Here is a 17,041-nt window from a genome sequence, read left to right on the forward strand (position 1 = left end):
ATCAGGTAAATTAGAAGCAAATAATAAATCAAAGTCATTGAGTTGTGCAGCAAAGGAGCTCTTATCATACTTGCCCATTAACGCCATTGTTTGCCCACATTAGTTTTGTATTCTGTTATGCCTTGTCTAAACATCTTTAAATATAGTTATTATATCCAATTCCACCACCTCCCTCTGGTGACACCTTCCACAAATCAACTGTATCTGGGTGACAAGGAAACTGACTCGGATTATTGAAGAGGGTGGGACTACTCAAGGATAAAAGGGGAACATTTGCTTGGATGCAAAGGGCCTTGACTAATATCTGTCTCCTTTAGACAATAGACAATAGGTGCAGAAGTAGACCATTCGGCCCTTCAAGCCTGCACCGCTATTTTGAGATCATGGCTGATCAACTACTATCAATACCTGGTTCCTGCCTTGTCCCTATATCCCTTGATTCCCCTATCCATAAGATACCTATCTAGCTCCTTAAAAGCTTCCAGAGAATTGGCCTCCACTACCTTCCGAGGCAGTGCATTCCAGACCCCCACAACGCTCTGGGAGAAGAAGGTTTTCCTTAACTCTGTTCTAAATGACCTACCCCTTATTCTCAAACCATGCCCTCTGGTACTGGACTCTTCCAGCATCTGGAACATATTTCCTGCCTCTATCTTGTCCAATCCCTTAATAATCTTATACGTTTCAATCAGATCCCCTCTCAATCTCCTTAATTCCAGCATGTACAAGCCCAGTCTCTCTAACCTCTCTGCGTAAGACAGTCCAGACATCCCAGGAATTAACCTCGTGAATCTACGCTGCACTTCCTCTACAGCCAGGATGTCCTTCCTTAACCCTGGAGACCAAAACTGTACACAATACTCAAGGTGTGGTCTCACCAGGGCTCTGTACAAATACAAGAGGATTTCCTTGCTCTTGTACTCAATTCCCTTTGTAACAAAGGCCAACATTCCATTAGCCTTCTTCACTGCCTGCTGCACTTGCTCATTCACCTTCAGTGACTTGATGAACAAGGACTCCTAGATCTCTTTGTATTTCTCCCTTACCTAACTCTACACCGTTCAGATAATAATCTGCCTTCCTGTTCTTACTCCCAAAGTGGATAACCTCACACTTATTCACATTAAACTTCATCTGCCAAGTATCTGCCCACTCACCCAGCCTATCCAAGTCACCCTGAATTCTTCTAACATCCTCATCACATGTCACACTGCCACCCAGCTTAGTATCATCAGCAAATTTGCTGATGTTATTCTCAATGCCTTCATCCAAATCGTTGACGTAAATTGTAAACAGCTGTGGTCCCAATACCGAGCCCTGTGGCACCCCACTAGTCACCACCTGCCATTCCGAGAAACACCCATTCACCGCTACCCTTTGCTTTCTATCTGCCAATCAGTTTTCTATCCATGTCAATGTCTTCCCCCCGATGCCCTGAGCTTTGATTTTACTCACCAATCTCCTATGTGGGACCTTATCAAATGCCTTCTGAAAATCGAGGTACACTACATCCACTGGATCTCCCCCATCTAACTTCCTGGTTACATCCTCGAAAAACTCCAACAGATTAGTCAAGCATGATTTACCCTTGGTAAATCCATGCTAGCTCGGCCCAATCCTATCACTGCTATCTAGATATGCCACTTCATCCTTAATAATGGACTCTAGCATCTTCCCCACCACCGATGTCAGGCTGACAGGTCGATAGTTCTCTGTTTTCTCCCTCCCTCCTTTCTTAAAAACCATAGGCGAGGTCCCGGAAGACTGATGATAGTTAATGTTGTTCCATTGTTCAAGAAGGGAACCAGGGATAATCCTGGAAACTATAGACTGGTGAGTCTCACATCTGGTAGGGAAGTTTTGGGGATAGGATTTATGAACATTTTAAAAACCATGGCCTAATTAGGGAGAGCCAGCATGGCTTTGTGCAGGCAAGTCGTGTTTTACTAACTTGATTGAGTTTTTTGATGAGGGTGATTGATGAAGGTAAAGCTGTAGCTGTTGTAACATGGATTTTAGTAAGGCATTTGACAAGGTTCCTCATGGGAATCTCATGCAAATTAAGATGCATGGGATCAATGTTGAATTGGCTGTTTGGATTCAGAAATGGCATGTACATAGAAACCAGAGGCTGGTGGTCAAAGCGACTGATTCTAGCTGGAGGTGTCATTAGTGGTAACCTCTGCTGTTTGTGATGTATATAAATAAACTGGATTAACTGTAGATTGGGGGGGGGGGGGTTAGTAAGTTTGTAGATGACATCAAGATTGGTGGATTGTGGACAACATAATTGAGTTGCAGATATGGGCAGAGAAATGGCAGATGGAGTTTAAACACATCCAAATGTGAAATATTGCACCTAGGTAGGTCAAATGTAAAGAGACTGTACACTGACAAGGGCAGGACCCTAACAGTGTTGATGAGCAGAGGGATCTTGGGGTCCAAATTCATAGCACCCTGTAAGTGGCTACATAGGTTCATGGGCTGATTAAGAAGGCATATGGCATATATTGGTTTTTATTAGTTGAGACATTGATTTCAAAAGTCAGGAAGTTATGTTGCAGCTTCATAAAACTAATTAGGCCGCATCTGGAATATTGCATACAGTTCTGGTCACCCCATTGTAGGAAGGGTGTCGAGGTTTTGGAGAGGGTGTCAAAGAGGTTTACCAGGATGCTGCCTGGTTTAGAGGGAATGTGCTATAACAAGATGTTGGACAAATCTGTGTTGTTTGCTCTGAAGCAGGGGAGACTGAGGGGAGATCTTTAGAGGTTTATAAGATTATGAGAGGCATAGAAAGACAGACAGTATCTTTCCCCCAGGGTTGAAATGTCTAATACCAGAGGGCATGCATTGAAGGCAAGGGAGGTAATTTCAAATGAGATGTGAGAGACAAGTTTGTCAATTTAAAAAAAAAGTGATGAGTACCTGGAATGCAGTGCTTGGGGTGGTGGTAGAGGCAGACACTGTACATCAGGGATTTTAAACAGACATTTAGATAAGCATCTGAACATGAGGAAAATAGAGAGATATGGACATTGCATAGGCAGAGGGGATTAGTTTAGTTGGCCATTTGAATAATGATTTATTTGGTTTAGCACAACTTTGTGGGCTGAAAGGCCTGTTCCCAGGCTGCATGTTCTCATTTTTTCTTTATAATATTGCCGTTCCCTAACTTTCAAGACTACCTGCATCATGACCAGAGATTTAGCAATCTGGTCCTCACAGCAGCCGTGAGCTTGGTTCCTATCCATGATGACCTCTCATGAAGAAAAATATTTGCTCCATCACCTTAATGCATTTTCTCATTCTTCAGTAACTGCCCAAATGCAAAATGTCCCAATTTCTTCCACTGTCATCTCAGATTTGCAACAGCAATATTCACCTTTTCTCCTCTCCATGGTCTATTTGCGCCTTTTTTTTTTGGCGATCCTGGGTGCTTGTAAAATCTTACTCATGGCACTGTATTAAACCTGAACGCATGAGTTAAGGTACCATGCATGGAAAGAGAATGTAACCGTGAAAGTATTAAACCTCACTGTGTGCCACAAAGAAAAAAAAAAGGAAAGCAATGACAGTTGTACAAAAATTATTGGCTGTACCTTTGAGAAGATGAATCTTCCAACTCCTTCCTGTGTCCAAGGTTGATAGTAAAACTCAGCCCTTCTCTCCTCCTCTGGGTTCCCAATGATATCAGTCATAATCTGCATTTGGTACAGAGGAACATTAAAGAATACTAATAGATCAAGTGTAAATTTTAAACTATTACTGTGTGATTGAGCTGGAATTATGTTTATGAGGGCAAATACAATACTTAAAATATTGTTTTACCTTCTCAGATTTGAACAAGGTTCTGGACTGAAGTGCCCTTCCCCCTGGTGGGCCCAAACCCAAGTCCCAAATTCAGTTTACATACACCATATTTGAAGTTTATGGTGTACAGATTTTTCAACATCTTCCAGCTTGTACCATAATCTGCTCAGAGCAGGAATTATGAGAAGCGACTGGTTGCTTTGTTTTTTTCCCAACTTTGAGGAATGTTTTACTGAGAACATGGGAGTTCCTTCCCTAAATTCCAACCTAGGTAACGTTGAAAATAAATTGAATAAAGGGAAAACTAAATCCCGTGGAGAAAGAAAAGCCCAGAAAGGTTTTGATAACATCTCAAAATTCCTCACTGAAGTGCAAGGTTCCTATTGGGAAGGAAACCTTGAATTAATTAATACTCCGTCCATAATATTAGCTCCATGATGTAACAGTGATGTTCAAAACACACAGGGTTAATTCCTCTGCTAAAATAGTGCTGCATACATATGTGCCATTGTTGCCAACACAACCAGGATGCCTGGTTGAGAAGTACTACAACAATCTCTCACTTTATATCAGTAAACCATTGTTGAATTCAGGAAGTGGGAGGGAGGGTGAACATGTGGCAGTCTACACTGAGGGATTGGCAGTGGAGAAAGCCATCAGCTATGAAGTCCTGGATATTTACATACCAGATGACCTGTCCTGGTCCCAGCACATAGATGCAATCATAAGGAAGGCACAAAACTACTTTCTCAGAAGGTTCAGCATGTCACCGAACACTTCTAGAGATTTATTCTTAAAAGTATTCTGGCTCATTGCATCACTGCCCGGTATGGCAATTTGAATGCTGGAAGCTACAGAATACTGGACTCAACCCAATACATCATGGGAAGCACCCTTCCCACCCCTCTCCCGTGTGATCAACAGGAGGTGCTGCCTCATGAAGGCAACATCTATCATCAAACCTCATCATCCAAGCCACACCATCTTCTCACAGCTACCATTAGGCAGGAGGTACAGAAGCCTGAAGTCCCACACCACCAGGTTCAAGAACTGCTACTTCCCCTTAACCATTCAATTCATGGACCAACCTGAACAACTCTAATCACATCATATAGCAACGCTATGACCACTCTGCACCACAAATTTGGATTTTCTGTTATTTTTGTAATAAGTATATAATTTGCTTCGTTTTTTCCCTTGAGAATACTGTGTGCTTGTGGTGCAGCTGCAAGTTCTTCATTACACTTGGTCATATGACAATAAACTTAACTTTGACTTTTAACTACACCTTCTGCTATCAGACTTCAATCTTCTGAACTGCTTCCCTGTCTCCCTCACTCTTTTTTTCAAAGGAAGTCTTAAAATCTGCCTCAGTGCTTGTGTCATCAGTCCTCAATATCTTCTGCAGCTTGCCGTTTTGTTTGATAGCATTTGTGAAGTGCCTGGGGATGTTTTATTATGTTTAAAGATACAAAATGAAGTTGGTAGTTTTTGCACATAAGTGATTTAAGGTTCTGGGAAAATATAGCAATGAAACACTATGGGTATGTACTAAAGGAGGAAGTTTCAACAGACCATTTAGATAAAAAAGCTGCACAAGTCGAAATGTTTGGATCAAGTTTAAAATCATTCCAAGGTTATTTGAAATAATTGTATTTCAAAATTATCTAAACTAATTCAGAGTGTCAAAGACGTTTGAGGGGAAACCATTGTTGGAAACAGTATTTTAGTGGTTAGTGGTTGTTTGTGCTTTTAGCTTTGGGGCTTTAGCGAAGAGAAGCTTGTGTGAGAGACGGCAAAAAAGCTGTAGCTAGACTCCCCCCCCCCAATTTATTTATTGTTTCCTTCTTTATACATGGACAATTAGAAGAGTTGAATGCTCCTCCTGCAGGATGTGTGAAGGCATCCTCCAGTGTTCCTGAGAACTTCACCCGCAAGAAATGCATCCGTCTGCAGCTTCTAACACTCCACATTAAGAAGTTATGAGCTGGAATTGGATGGACTCCGGATCATTTGGGAGGCCGAGGCAGTGATAAACAGGACATATAGCATGCAAGTTACACTCAAGATGCAGGACACAGGAAACAGGGTGACAGTCAGAAAGGGGTTAAAGAGCCAGTGCAGAGTGCACCTGAGGTCACCCCCCTCAACAACTTTGGATACTGTGTGGGGAGGGGGGTGGAGGAGGAGAATGACCTCGCAGAGGAAAGTCACAGCGGTCAGCTCTCTGGCACCGAGTCTGGCTCTGTGACTCAGAAGTAAAGGGGGGGAGAAGAGACAAGCTGTGGTGATAGGGGATTTGTTAGAGGAACAGAAAAGAGGTTCTGTGGACAAGAACGAGATTCCCATAAGGCATGTTGCCTCCCGGGTGCCAGGGTCTAGGATATCTCGGACCGAGTACTCAGCATTCTTAAGTGAGAAGGTGAACAGCCAGAGGTCCTGGTCTATGTAGGTACCAATGACATGGGTAGGATGAGTGATGAGGTTCTGCAAAGGGAGTTCAGGGAGTTAGGTGTTAAGTTAAAGGGCAGGACCCTCCAGGGTTGTGATCTCAGGATTGCTACCCATGCCACATGCTAGTGAGGCCAGAATTAAGAAGATTATGTAGTTTAACACATGGCTAAGGAGTTGGTGTAGGAGGGAGGGCTTCAGATTTTTGGATCATTGGGCTCCCTTCCAGGGAAAGCAGGACCTGTACTAAAGGGATGCTTTGCACCTGAACTGGAGGGGGACTAATATCCTAGCGGGAAGGTTTGTTAATCCTACACAGTGGGATTTAAACTGGAGTTACACAGGGATGGGAACCAGAATGCCAGAACAGATAGTGGAAAGGTTGTGCACGCAGATGCTTTTAAGACCTCAGGCAAAGTTAGGACTCAAAAGGTTGAGCATAGTCTGACTAGTGTCCTGAGCTGTGTATATTTCAATGCAAGAAGTATCATAGGAAAGGAGGATGAGCTCAGGGCATGGGTAAACACCTGAAATTATGATGTTGTAACCATTAGTGAGACTTGGTTGCAGGAGGGGAAGAACTGGCAGCTCAATATTCCGGGGTTCCGTTGTTTTAGACAAAATTAAAGGGGAAGAGTGGTGTTACTAGTCAGGGAAGATGTCACAGCAATGCTCAGTCAGGACAGATGGGAGAACTTATCTAGAAAGGCTTTATGGGTGGAACTGAGGAGTAAGAAAGGTACAATTACGTTAATGGGGCTATATTATAGACCACCCAACAGCTTAAGTTATTTAGACAAGCTCATTTGTAAAGAGATTGCAGACTGTTGCAAGAAACGCAAGGTTCTATAGTAGCTGATTTTAACTTTCCACATATTGACTGGGACTCCCATACTGAAGAAAAAAGACTAGAAGGGATAGTGTTTGTCAAATGTGTTCAGTAAAGTTTCCTTAATCAGTATATTGAACTCCCAACGAGAAAGTGTGCCATACTTGCTCTGCTTTTAGGGAATGAGACAAGGCAGGAGGGCTAAAAGGCAGCATGAGATTGCCCTAGCAGACTAGGTGAAGGAGAGTCCTAAGGAATTCTATAAATATGCTAAGAGCAAAAGGATTGCAATGGACAAAACTGGTCCTCTGGAAGATCAGAATGGTAATCCATGTGTGGAGCCAAAACAGATGGAGGGGATCTTGAATGGTTTCTTTGCATCTGCATTTACTTGGGAGACGGACACAGAGTCTATAGAAGTGAGGCAAAGCAGCAGGGAGGTCATGGGCCCTATACACATTACAGAAGAGGACAGGTTTGCTGTCTTGAAGCAAATTAGATTGATTAGGTCTGACAAGGTGTTCCCTTGGACCCCGTGGGAGGTAATTACAGAAATTGCAGGGGCTGTAGCAGAGATATTTAAATCATCCTTAGTGACAGGAGAGGTACCAGAGGACTGTGTGATAGTTGATGTTGTTCTGCTGTTTAAGAAAAGCTCTAAAAATAAACCAGGAAAATATAGGCTGGTGAACCTGTAGTGGGAAAGTTACTGGAAGGTATTCTAAGGGATCAGATGTCTGAATATTTGGACAGAAAGCAATTGATTAGGAATAGTCAGCTTGGCTTTGTGTGTGGTTAGACACGGCCTACCAATCTTAGAGTTTTTCAAGGAAGTTACCAGGAAAGTTGCAAGGCAGTGGATGTTGTCTGCATGGACTTTAGCAAGGCAACAGACAAAGTCTGGCATGGGATGTTGATCAAAGTGGTTCAGTCGCTTGGCATTCAAGATAAGGTAGACTGGATTAGACATTGGCTTTGTGGGAGAAGCCGGAGCACAGTAGTAAATGGTTACCTCTTCGACTAGAGGCCTGTCACTAATGGTGCGGCACTGGGTCCATTGTTGTTTGCCATCAATGAACTAAATGCCAATATAGTTAACTGGATCAGGAAATTTGTGGATGATACCAAGATTAGGGGTGTAGTGCACTGCAAGGAAGACTGTCATGGCTTGCAGAAGGATCTGGACCAACTGGAAAAATGGCAGATTGGATTTAATGCAGGCAAGCGCAAGGTGTGCACTTTGGTGGGACCAACAAGGGTAGGTCTTGCAGTGAACGGTAGGCACTGAGGAGTGCAGGGATAAAGGGAATACAGGTTCATAATTAATTGGAAGAGACAGCACAGGTAGATAGGGTCATAAAGAAAGTTTTTGGCACATTGGCCTTCATAAATTGTGTACAGAAAATGGGATGTTATGCTGATGTACAAGATGTTGAGGCCTAATATTGTGTGCAGTTTTGGTTACCTACCTATAGAAAAGATTTAAATAAGGTTGAAAGAGTACAAATAAAATTTACAAGGATGTTGTTGGGACTGGAGGACCCAAGTTACAAGGAAAGATTGAATTTATTCCTTGGAATGGAGAAGGCTGAGGGGAGATTTGATAGAGGTATACAAAATTATGAGAGTATAGATAGGGTAAATACAAGCAGGCTCTTTCCACTGAGGTTGGGTGGGACTACAACTAGTGGTCATGGGTCAAGGGTCAAAGGTGAAAAGTTTAAGGGGAATATGAGGGGAAACTTCAACCTTCACTCAGAGGGTTATGAGAGTGTGGAATGAGCTGCCAACGCAAGTAGTGCATGTGAGCTCAAGTTCAACGTTTAAGAGATGTTTGGGTGGGAGGGGCATGGAGGGCTATGCTCCCGGTGCAGGACAATGGGACTAGGCAACTTAAATGGTTCGGCATGGATTAAATGGGCCAAAGAGCCCCTTTCAGTGCTGTACTTCTCTATGATGCTATAAACTTTGAATAACTAACCCCAAAAAATCAGGTTTAGTAATGCTTGGAAGAATTATTGTGAAAAACAAAGTGCAGTTGAACTCTGTGTCAGGAAACATCTGTGGAGTCAACATTTCTGGTCAAGACCCTGCGCTGCTTTAATGCAGCATCTCAAACCAAAGCATCAATCATATCTCTGTCTCCACAGATGCTGCTTGACCTGCTGTTTTACTCCAGCAGTTTTGTCTTTTTGTTTGAGATTTCTGTATCTGTAGTTTCTTACAGAGAAGAATTATAATGCTATTTAAATCTTAGTATAGTATAGATTATTTCGTTTCCCATTTTTTTGGTCACTTTTTCTGTGCCTTCAAATTGTGTATAATTTGCAATCTGGGTTCATAAAAGTGCCCAGGAATGAAACAGCAAACACTGGTAATTGCTTTAGCTACTGGCCTTATCTGTTGTTATCTCTTCATAGACTCTTAACAAGTCACAGACCAACGTATAAAATGGAAGTAATTCTTGCCATTGGCATTATTACCTTGTAATCACGACACTGTGACTTTAACCAGTCTTGAATAAACTCCTGAGGGTGGTTACTGAAGCTTAGCATGAAGTCACGTTGGATCTTCAACTGATTGATAGATTCAATTGTGTCATGAATCTAGAAAGTAACACATTGGCTAATTATCATTTCAAATACATTCAGAATCTTCACAATCTATTAAAACATTTGATCACACATTAGTGTAACATTTTGGTCAGTAATTTTTAATTTTGCTCTTCTCACGCTACAGTGCAAGATCATTATAATAGCAATAACCAAATATTTCTCAGAGCATAGGTATCTCTACATAAAGTTCAGATTAATCTCCTGTACTTACTCGTAGAGACTGGTTTAGAGCACTAATTTTCATTCTTTCAAATGTGTTGGAGCACATTTATATTATCATGGAGCAGTGATCATAGCAAAGGACTGAAGCTGTAATTTGTTTCCCAGGTCTTTGTATCACAGACAGGACGAGACCTCCACTTAGAACAGCATTGACAAGAGATCATTCATCCATGACATAGTTGCCAAAGTTAAGTGCAAGTATGAACACTGAATTGTAAAACCTTTATCATTATTCTGTAAGATACAGCAAGCCAATATCACCATCCTATTTACTACCCAAATTGTTTTTCTGTACTGCAAGAGGTATAATTGGGACGAGAGGAGCTTGCAAAGTATAATTATGGCACATCATACTTTTACAACCTTCAATAAGAAAGCTTTCTGTAAAAGACTTGGCAAGTATGTCCATGACATTTCTTTTGTAAACACCTTGTAATTAACAAACATACCCAGGTGATTGGCTTTAGAATGTAATTCTTAGTAGCACTGTAATACATGTGCAATGTGTTAATTTAAAATGGTGACTCTAATTGTGCTTAGAATTTTCATTTGAGTCATTTTTCTTAATCTATCTCATTAGCTGGCTGAGCTCTGAACTGGAAATAACATTTAAGTAAAAAGGATGAAACTTGTTTTCAGCCTTCAATTCTTGATGGCGATATGACTCGATTCCCTAATCCGGGGGTCGGCAACCCGCGGCTCCGGAGCCACATGTGGCTCTTTTACTTCTGTGCTGCGGCTCCCTGTTGCTTTGGGAAATATTTGGTTGTGGCGACCCTTTTCCTGGCACATCCGAACCGACTCACAATTAGATAGCCTACGGGGGTTTGCGAGCACAGAGCTTTGGAGCCTCTGCGCCATGGGGGGCAGGTTGAGGGAGGCTTAAAAGTGAGGCTGAAGATTTCGAATAAAGTTTTTTCCTTCGACTGCAGTTACCGACTCCGTGTCGTAATTTTAGCGCTGCATGTAGCACACTGCTACATGGTCAGTATTTAATTAAAATGTATTTTATGTTAGTTTGTTAGTTTTTGAAATGTAAATCTAAATTTGAAGATTATGGTGATCTTGTACAATCTAAATAAGACGTTGTGGCGACCCATTTCCTGACACATCCGAACCGGCTCACAATTAGCCAGCGTTCAGGCTAAGGGAGATAGCCTACGGGGGTTTGTGAGTACGTGTCTTTTGCAGCATCCGCGCCCATGGGGGGCGGGTTGAGGGAGGCTTAAAAGCAAGGCTGTTTAGTTCAAATAAAGCTATCTTTGACTGCAGTTTACTGACTGTGTGTAGCACACCGCTACAACGTGTTTTTATCGCTGGCTGTCCAGAGGGGAGGTGCTGAAACGCTTTGTCGCGTGTCTGGAAGAAGTGAAAACTTTCCTGGGCAGCAAAGGGCTCACCTTTCCTGAGCTGGAACAGCCAGAGTGGCTGGAAAAGCTACACTTCATGGTAGACATGACAGCGCACCTGAACACGCTGAACACAGCTCTTCAGGGGAAAGGACGTACAGCCCTACACATGTTGGAGGAGTTTTGGCATTCGAGCGCAAGTTGACAGTGCTTGCCAGAGATTGACAGAAAGGCACATTGTCTCACTTCCCCAATTTGAGAGAGTTCAAACAAGGTCACGACATGATAAATTCGGAGTATTTACATTCTACAATCATCGCAATGCAAACATCGTTTGGGAAACGCTTCTGTGAGTTCAGAGAGAAAAAAAACACATTATCCTTCCCGGTCACTCCCCTAAGCATCGATCCATCCCTACTGAATACGTCTGCATTGTCAGGTGTGAATCAACCTGAACAAGGATGATAAATATTTTAATTGCCTATTATTTTATGTATATTCATATGTTTTCATTGTTCATTGAAATAGTCCTTTTATTTTTCAGGTTGACAGCTGGCTGACGTTATTTTTGGTTTGCTGCTGGCGGCAAATTTAAGTTTGGCGTTTTTCATAAATACAAGAAGGACTCAAATAGACGTTGAGTATTTTACTTAAAAGTAACCTTCAACCCAACGTCTTTTTTTCGGAGGTCAAAATGTTTTTGTTGCATGCAGAAATGTAATTTCGTTTTCTCTGCAGGAGTTCATCAATTTCATAAATGCAACACATTATAGTTTGTTTATACATAGCATAAAGGCAAAACAAAACGTTGTATGCAGTGTTATTTCATTTTAAATGTCAAACGGGTTTTGCGGCTCCCAGTGTTTTCTTTTCTGTGGGAAACGGGTCCAAGTGGCTCTTTCAGTGGTAAAGGTTGCTGACCCCTGCCCTAATCCATTTCAACATGTTATTTTCTTGAGCGGCACCAACAGCAAAATTCAGCCATCCTGCTCCTGACAGGCACTCTTTGATATGTAGGGTGAGACACGCAGAGGCAACAGAAACAGGGATTCTGCTTTCACCAGGTGTTGCAAACTGCCATCACTTCAAGTTTAACAGCGAAACACATTCAGATCCCCCCCTCTTTAAGTTTTCCTCCTTCAACAAGCCCTCAATAGAGTAGGAAAACCAGAACTATTGGAGAATAACCTGAAGTTATGAGTCATTATTTTCCTATCTGGAAACTTAGCAATAATAAAAAAAAGAACACAAGTTTTCTTGAAAAAGCCTTTTATATTTAACCATCAAGTGATACATGCATGCCCATTTTATGACAGAGTCTAATTAGCTTATTTGTAAAGAGCAGTTCCAAGTAGATATGAATTCTTTATTTATATAGAAAGAAAAATGATAATTAAGGCAGCAATTAGAGTAATGGTTTACAGCACCAGCAACTGGTGTTTAATTCCTGCTGCTGTAGGGAGTTTGCTTTTTCTCCTAGTGACTGTGTGGGTTTCCTCTGGGTGCCTCTGATTTCCTCCCTCACTTCAAAGATGCACAGGTTAGTAAGTTAATTGGACACAAGTGTAATTGAGCAATGAGGGCCTGTTACTTTACTGTATCTCTAATAAAATAAATATGGCCTTGAGGGAGTTTTGAAGTCTGCACTGGAAATGTCAGCTTATCTTTTCATTAGTCGATGCCGATGCCTATTTCTGTTTAATTCCATCATTTGCTGCTTTTATCACAGAGATTACTCAGCGTCTCACAGCAGGCTCAGCAGAGTCTGGGATAATCACAGCCACTACCTCGCAGTGAACTCGTGGTTGTCATAATCCCCTGACATGAAAATAATGCAAATCTCAAGAAAAATAAACCACACTGAGCTCTTTCCCCATCATACCAAAGTTCAGATTATTTTCCAATAAATAACAATGACAATTTGCTGGTAGCAGGAAAAAGACCCACTGAAATAGCTGATGATAAATCAATTAAAATATGTTTAATATGAGATGGTTCTAGTCTGAAAACATTCTCCTCAAACCTACTGAATCAAAACGACTCAAATTTGGCACTAATTCCTTAAGACAATCATTGCACATCAAGAGGTAAATATTGAAAAACATGTAAACACTAATATGCCACATCAACAGACTCTCCCTGGTGACACCACTAAAATAGCAAGTAATTAATAAACAACCATTTAATAAGAAACCATTTATTTATTGAGGCACAGCACCATACACTTCGAGCCTGGTATGGTGGTAGAGGCAGATACATTAGGGACTTTTAAGAGACATTTAGATAAGAACATGAATGTGAGGAAAATGGACACTGTGTAGGTAGAAGGAATTGGTTTAGTTGGTCATTTGATTACCAATTTATTTGGTTTGGCACAACATTGTGGACCAAAGGGCCTGTTCCTGTGCTGTAAAAAAAAAAGAATCCCCTCATTTTCTTTTACATACATGGTCAACTGAAAGGAGCCTTTTCCCTTTGGCAGAGTATCAAAAATCAGGAAGGATATATTTAAAGTAACCATTAGAAGAATCACAAGGTAGATGGGGATAGTTTGATCAGCCAGAGGCTGGAAGCCTGGAACACACTAACTGAGAGTGGGAAAACTCAACACATTTTAAGCATTATATGGATGCCTACTTTGAAGAGCCATGACCTACTGGGGTACAGATCAAGAGTTAGAAGCTGTGTGGGTCTTTTTGACAATCATGGACCCAATGGGCCAAATGGCACTCTCCCATATCATAATTATTTTCTATTTCTATGATGCATCAATTAAAGATCGTACAAATTCAAAAAAATATTTTGTTGTGCTATACAGGCACTAAATAAACCAGTTAAGTTTACCACATGAAAGGTCTCAGTTAAATCCTTTCACTTGCCAAAATGACAAAGTAGAACCCAGAATACTGTCAAAGTGCCAGAAGGATTCACCAACTGTGGTATTGGGATTTAGTCTATGACAGTTGATTCACTGATGCTTTGGTGGTTTAGCCAGGAACAATAAGGTTCTGAACATAAACAAAAATAACTGAAAGGAGGACCTGACAAGCTTTGACATCAAGGCAGCATTTGGAATTTTTGATTAACATATACATCAGTTTTACAAGGGGAAAACAACTCCAGTGACTGGAGACTTGCTTTAAAGAAAGCTGGTTCAATCATCCCAACCTTCATGGATGTCCTGGGGATTGAACCATCACTAGAAATATAAATGGCCCAGCCACACAAACAACATTGTTTCAGGAACAGATCAAAGGGTAGGAATTCCGTAGTCAGTGACTCAATTCTTGACATACTTTCCACCTTCTACCAAGCAGGAATGTAACAGAATATGCTCAACTGGCTAGGGTGAGTCAAAGCAGCCTATCAGACTGCTAAGATGATGACTCACTGTCACTAACTCAGGGAGAACAAAAGTCCAGATTCCAGAAATTAATCATGAACAAAAATGACTACTGCCAGTTTTTAGGTACCCAACAAGCCATCATGAGAGTGAAAAGGCAATTCCATGTAAGGTTAGAAACACAATCAGAAATATGACTGCTGTGGCAGGGTCTGCATGATATTATTTCATAAAAAACGAAACCTAGCATAAATGGCAATGATGCATCCCTCCAATAAGCTTAACACCTTTCACACATGCTTTTAAAGGGAAAGTAACACTATGCCTGTGTGAATCCCACAGCATCTGGTGATCTGGTGATCCGTCTTGGAGCATGACATTAGAACATCCTTTAAGAGGATAAACCCTTGCATAGCATTAGGCCCTGATGGTGTATTTGACAAGGTACTGAAAATCTGCGCTGACCTAATGGCTGAAGTGTTCAAGGACCTCTCACTGCTGTTTTCGGGTTCCCAACTTCTTCAAAAGTTCATACAAACATACAAACCAAATTTCTACAGATGTACAATGGAAGCATTCTGACTGGTTGCAACATTGCCTGGCACAGAGCCCCCAATGCACAGGATACAAGAGACTGCAGAGTTGTAGACTGCCGATTCCATCACAGGCACAAGTCTCTGTGCTACTGAGGGCATGTTCAAGAGACAGTGCCTCAGGAAGGCAGCAGCCAACATTAAAGCTACTCAACATCTGGAACATGCCCTCTTCTCACGTCTCAAGATTGTTTAATGCCATTTCCTATACACAAGTGTATGGAGAATGAAATAATTGTTACTCCGAATCTGATGCAGCACAAAAAAAACATAATAATAATAAAACCACAATAAATACAAATACATAAGAGAGCTTCTATACGTAGATTGACTGTATGTCCATAAAATGACGCTGGGCTGTACAGAAGGTGACTAGTTTAACATATCATGTCCATAATCACAGTGAGACTAATTTCTTCAGTAGTACATGTGACTGCACTTCTAATTTTTTTTTGTAATTTATTTTTTTATTGAAGTTCATCATCAAACATTTCCATAAGATGTGTATCAGACATTGTACCTATATATCATATATATCACAAATTTCCAAATAGTATTTATCTGAGGTATACACTTATAGAAAAGAGTGGAGAGAAAAAACAAGCAAAAGGAAAGAACTATGTACAAGTAGGGAGTGAGCTTTTGTTTTTACAACAGATTCATTGATTTGTGAGAATAAAGTCAGGCCTATGAGGCATTATGTAGTTAAACCATTTTTCCCAGTATGAATCAAATCGTTCCAAATTGGATAAAATTCTCTTACATTTGATTGGATTTATTGACATTAAAAGAAATGAATTTTACCTTGTCCTTAGCCATCTGTATTTATCTGTCAATGTGTCATTGAAATTAGAATAAAACTTAATCGATCTAATCCCTGAACAAATACGAACCAAGAAACACAAATAATAACAAAAATGGCAACGAACGTGTGATTCCAAGGCTGAGGTCACTAGTAGATGATCCTGCGTTGAGCTAGAGGAAATGTCTAACTGTGGGGGATAATCCCTCCTACTTGTGAGTTGAGGGCCCCCAATGCAGTATTCATAAAAGTCAATGAACAAATCCATTACACAGAAAAGATTTCCCTGTGTACTCTCTCTCTCTCTGTATATACACACATACACACACAAACATGTACATACATACATACACACACATAGATAGATTCACACACACACACACACACACACACACACACACACACACAAACACACACACACAAACACACATTACATACATATATATATATATATATTCTCATTTTGGTGGGGGAAAGGAGTAAGTGAGTGAATAAAGAATAACGACTAAGTAATATAAAATCCACATTATAAGTATTTCTCGAGATAGGTATATCACCGTCTACTTTTGCTTTCATTTAACTTCTCAACATTTTTAAAGTTACCTAAACCTTATGGCTCTTCTGAAGGGGGTGAGGACTGTCTTTGTGAAACTCCCGGTCTCTTCCTGATATATTTCTCTCGGCCTCCTGTCTCCTGCCTTCTTGATTCTCGCACTATTTCCCAAGCGGAGCGGGACAGTTCCTCAGTCAGGCTTTCCCTCATTTTGGTGACGCTAACGGGCAACCCTCTGGCCTTCATGTCTGTAGTTGCCTCTTCCACTGTCTGGTACAACCGTGTCCCATTGTCATAAAACACACAAAGTTTAGCAGGGTATGGAGTTTGAAATCTAATCTTATTTTGCTTTAGTACTCACTTTACTTCAGAGTATTCTTTGCGTTTCTGCAGGACCGCAGGATGGGTAATCTTGGTCGAAATATATTAATTTATCGTCGAAAAACACTTTCTTCTTACCCCAGGCACTTT

General features: G+C 41.0%; 1 protein-coding gene across 1 annotated transcript in view; it reads right to left on the bottom strand.

Moving 5' to 3' along the window:
- The window catches only part of smarcd2 (SWI/SNF related, matrix associated, actin dependent regulator of chromatin, subfamily d, member 2), a 53,130-nt gene that overhangs the window by 5,138 nt on the left and 30,951 nt on the right, over positions 1-17,041 (bottom strand). The window contains exons 11-12 of the mRNA XM_059956607.1: positions 9,577-9,699; positions 3,603-3,704 (exon numbers count right to left, since the gene is read on the bottom strand). Coding sequence (XP_059812590.1) covers positions 3,603-3,704; positions 9,577-9,699 — 225 coding nt within the window. The remainder of the gene's footprint in view (positions 1-3,602; positions 3,705-9,576; positions 9,700-17,041) is intronic.

The sequence above is a fragment of the Hypanus sabinus genome, chromosome X1 (assembly GCF_030144855.1).
Source record: "Hypanus sabinus isolate sHypSab1 chromosome X1, sHypSab1.hap1, whole genome shotgun sequence".
NCBI lineage: Eukaryota > Metazoa > Chordata > Chondrichthyes > Myliobatiformes > Dasyatidae > Hypanus > Hypanus sabinus.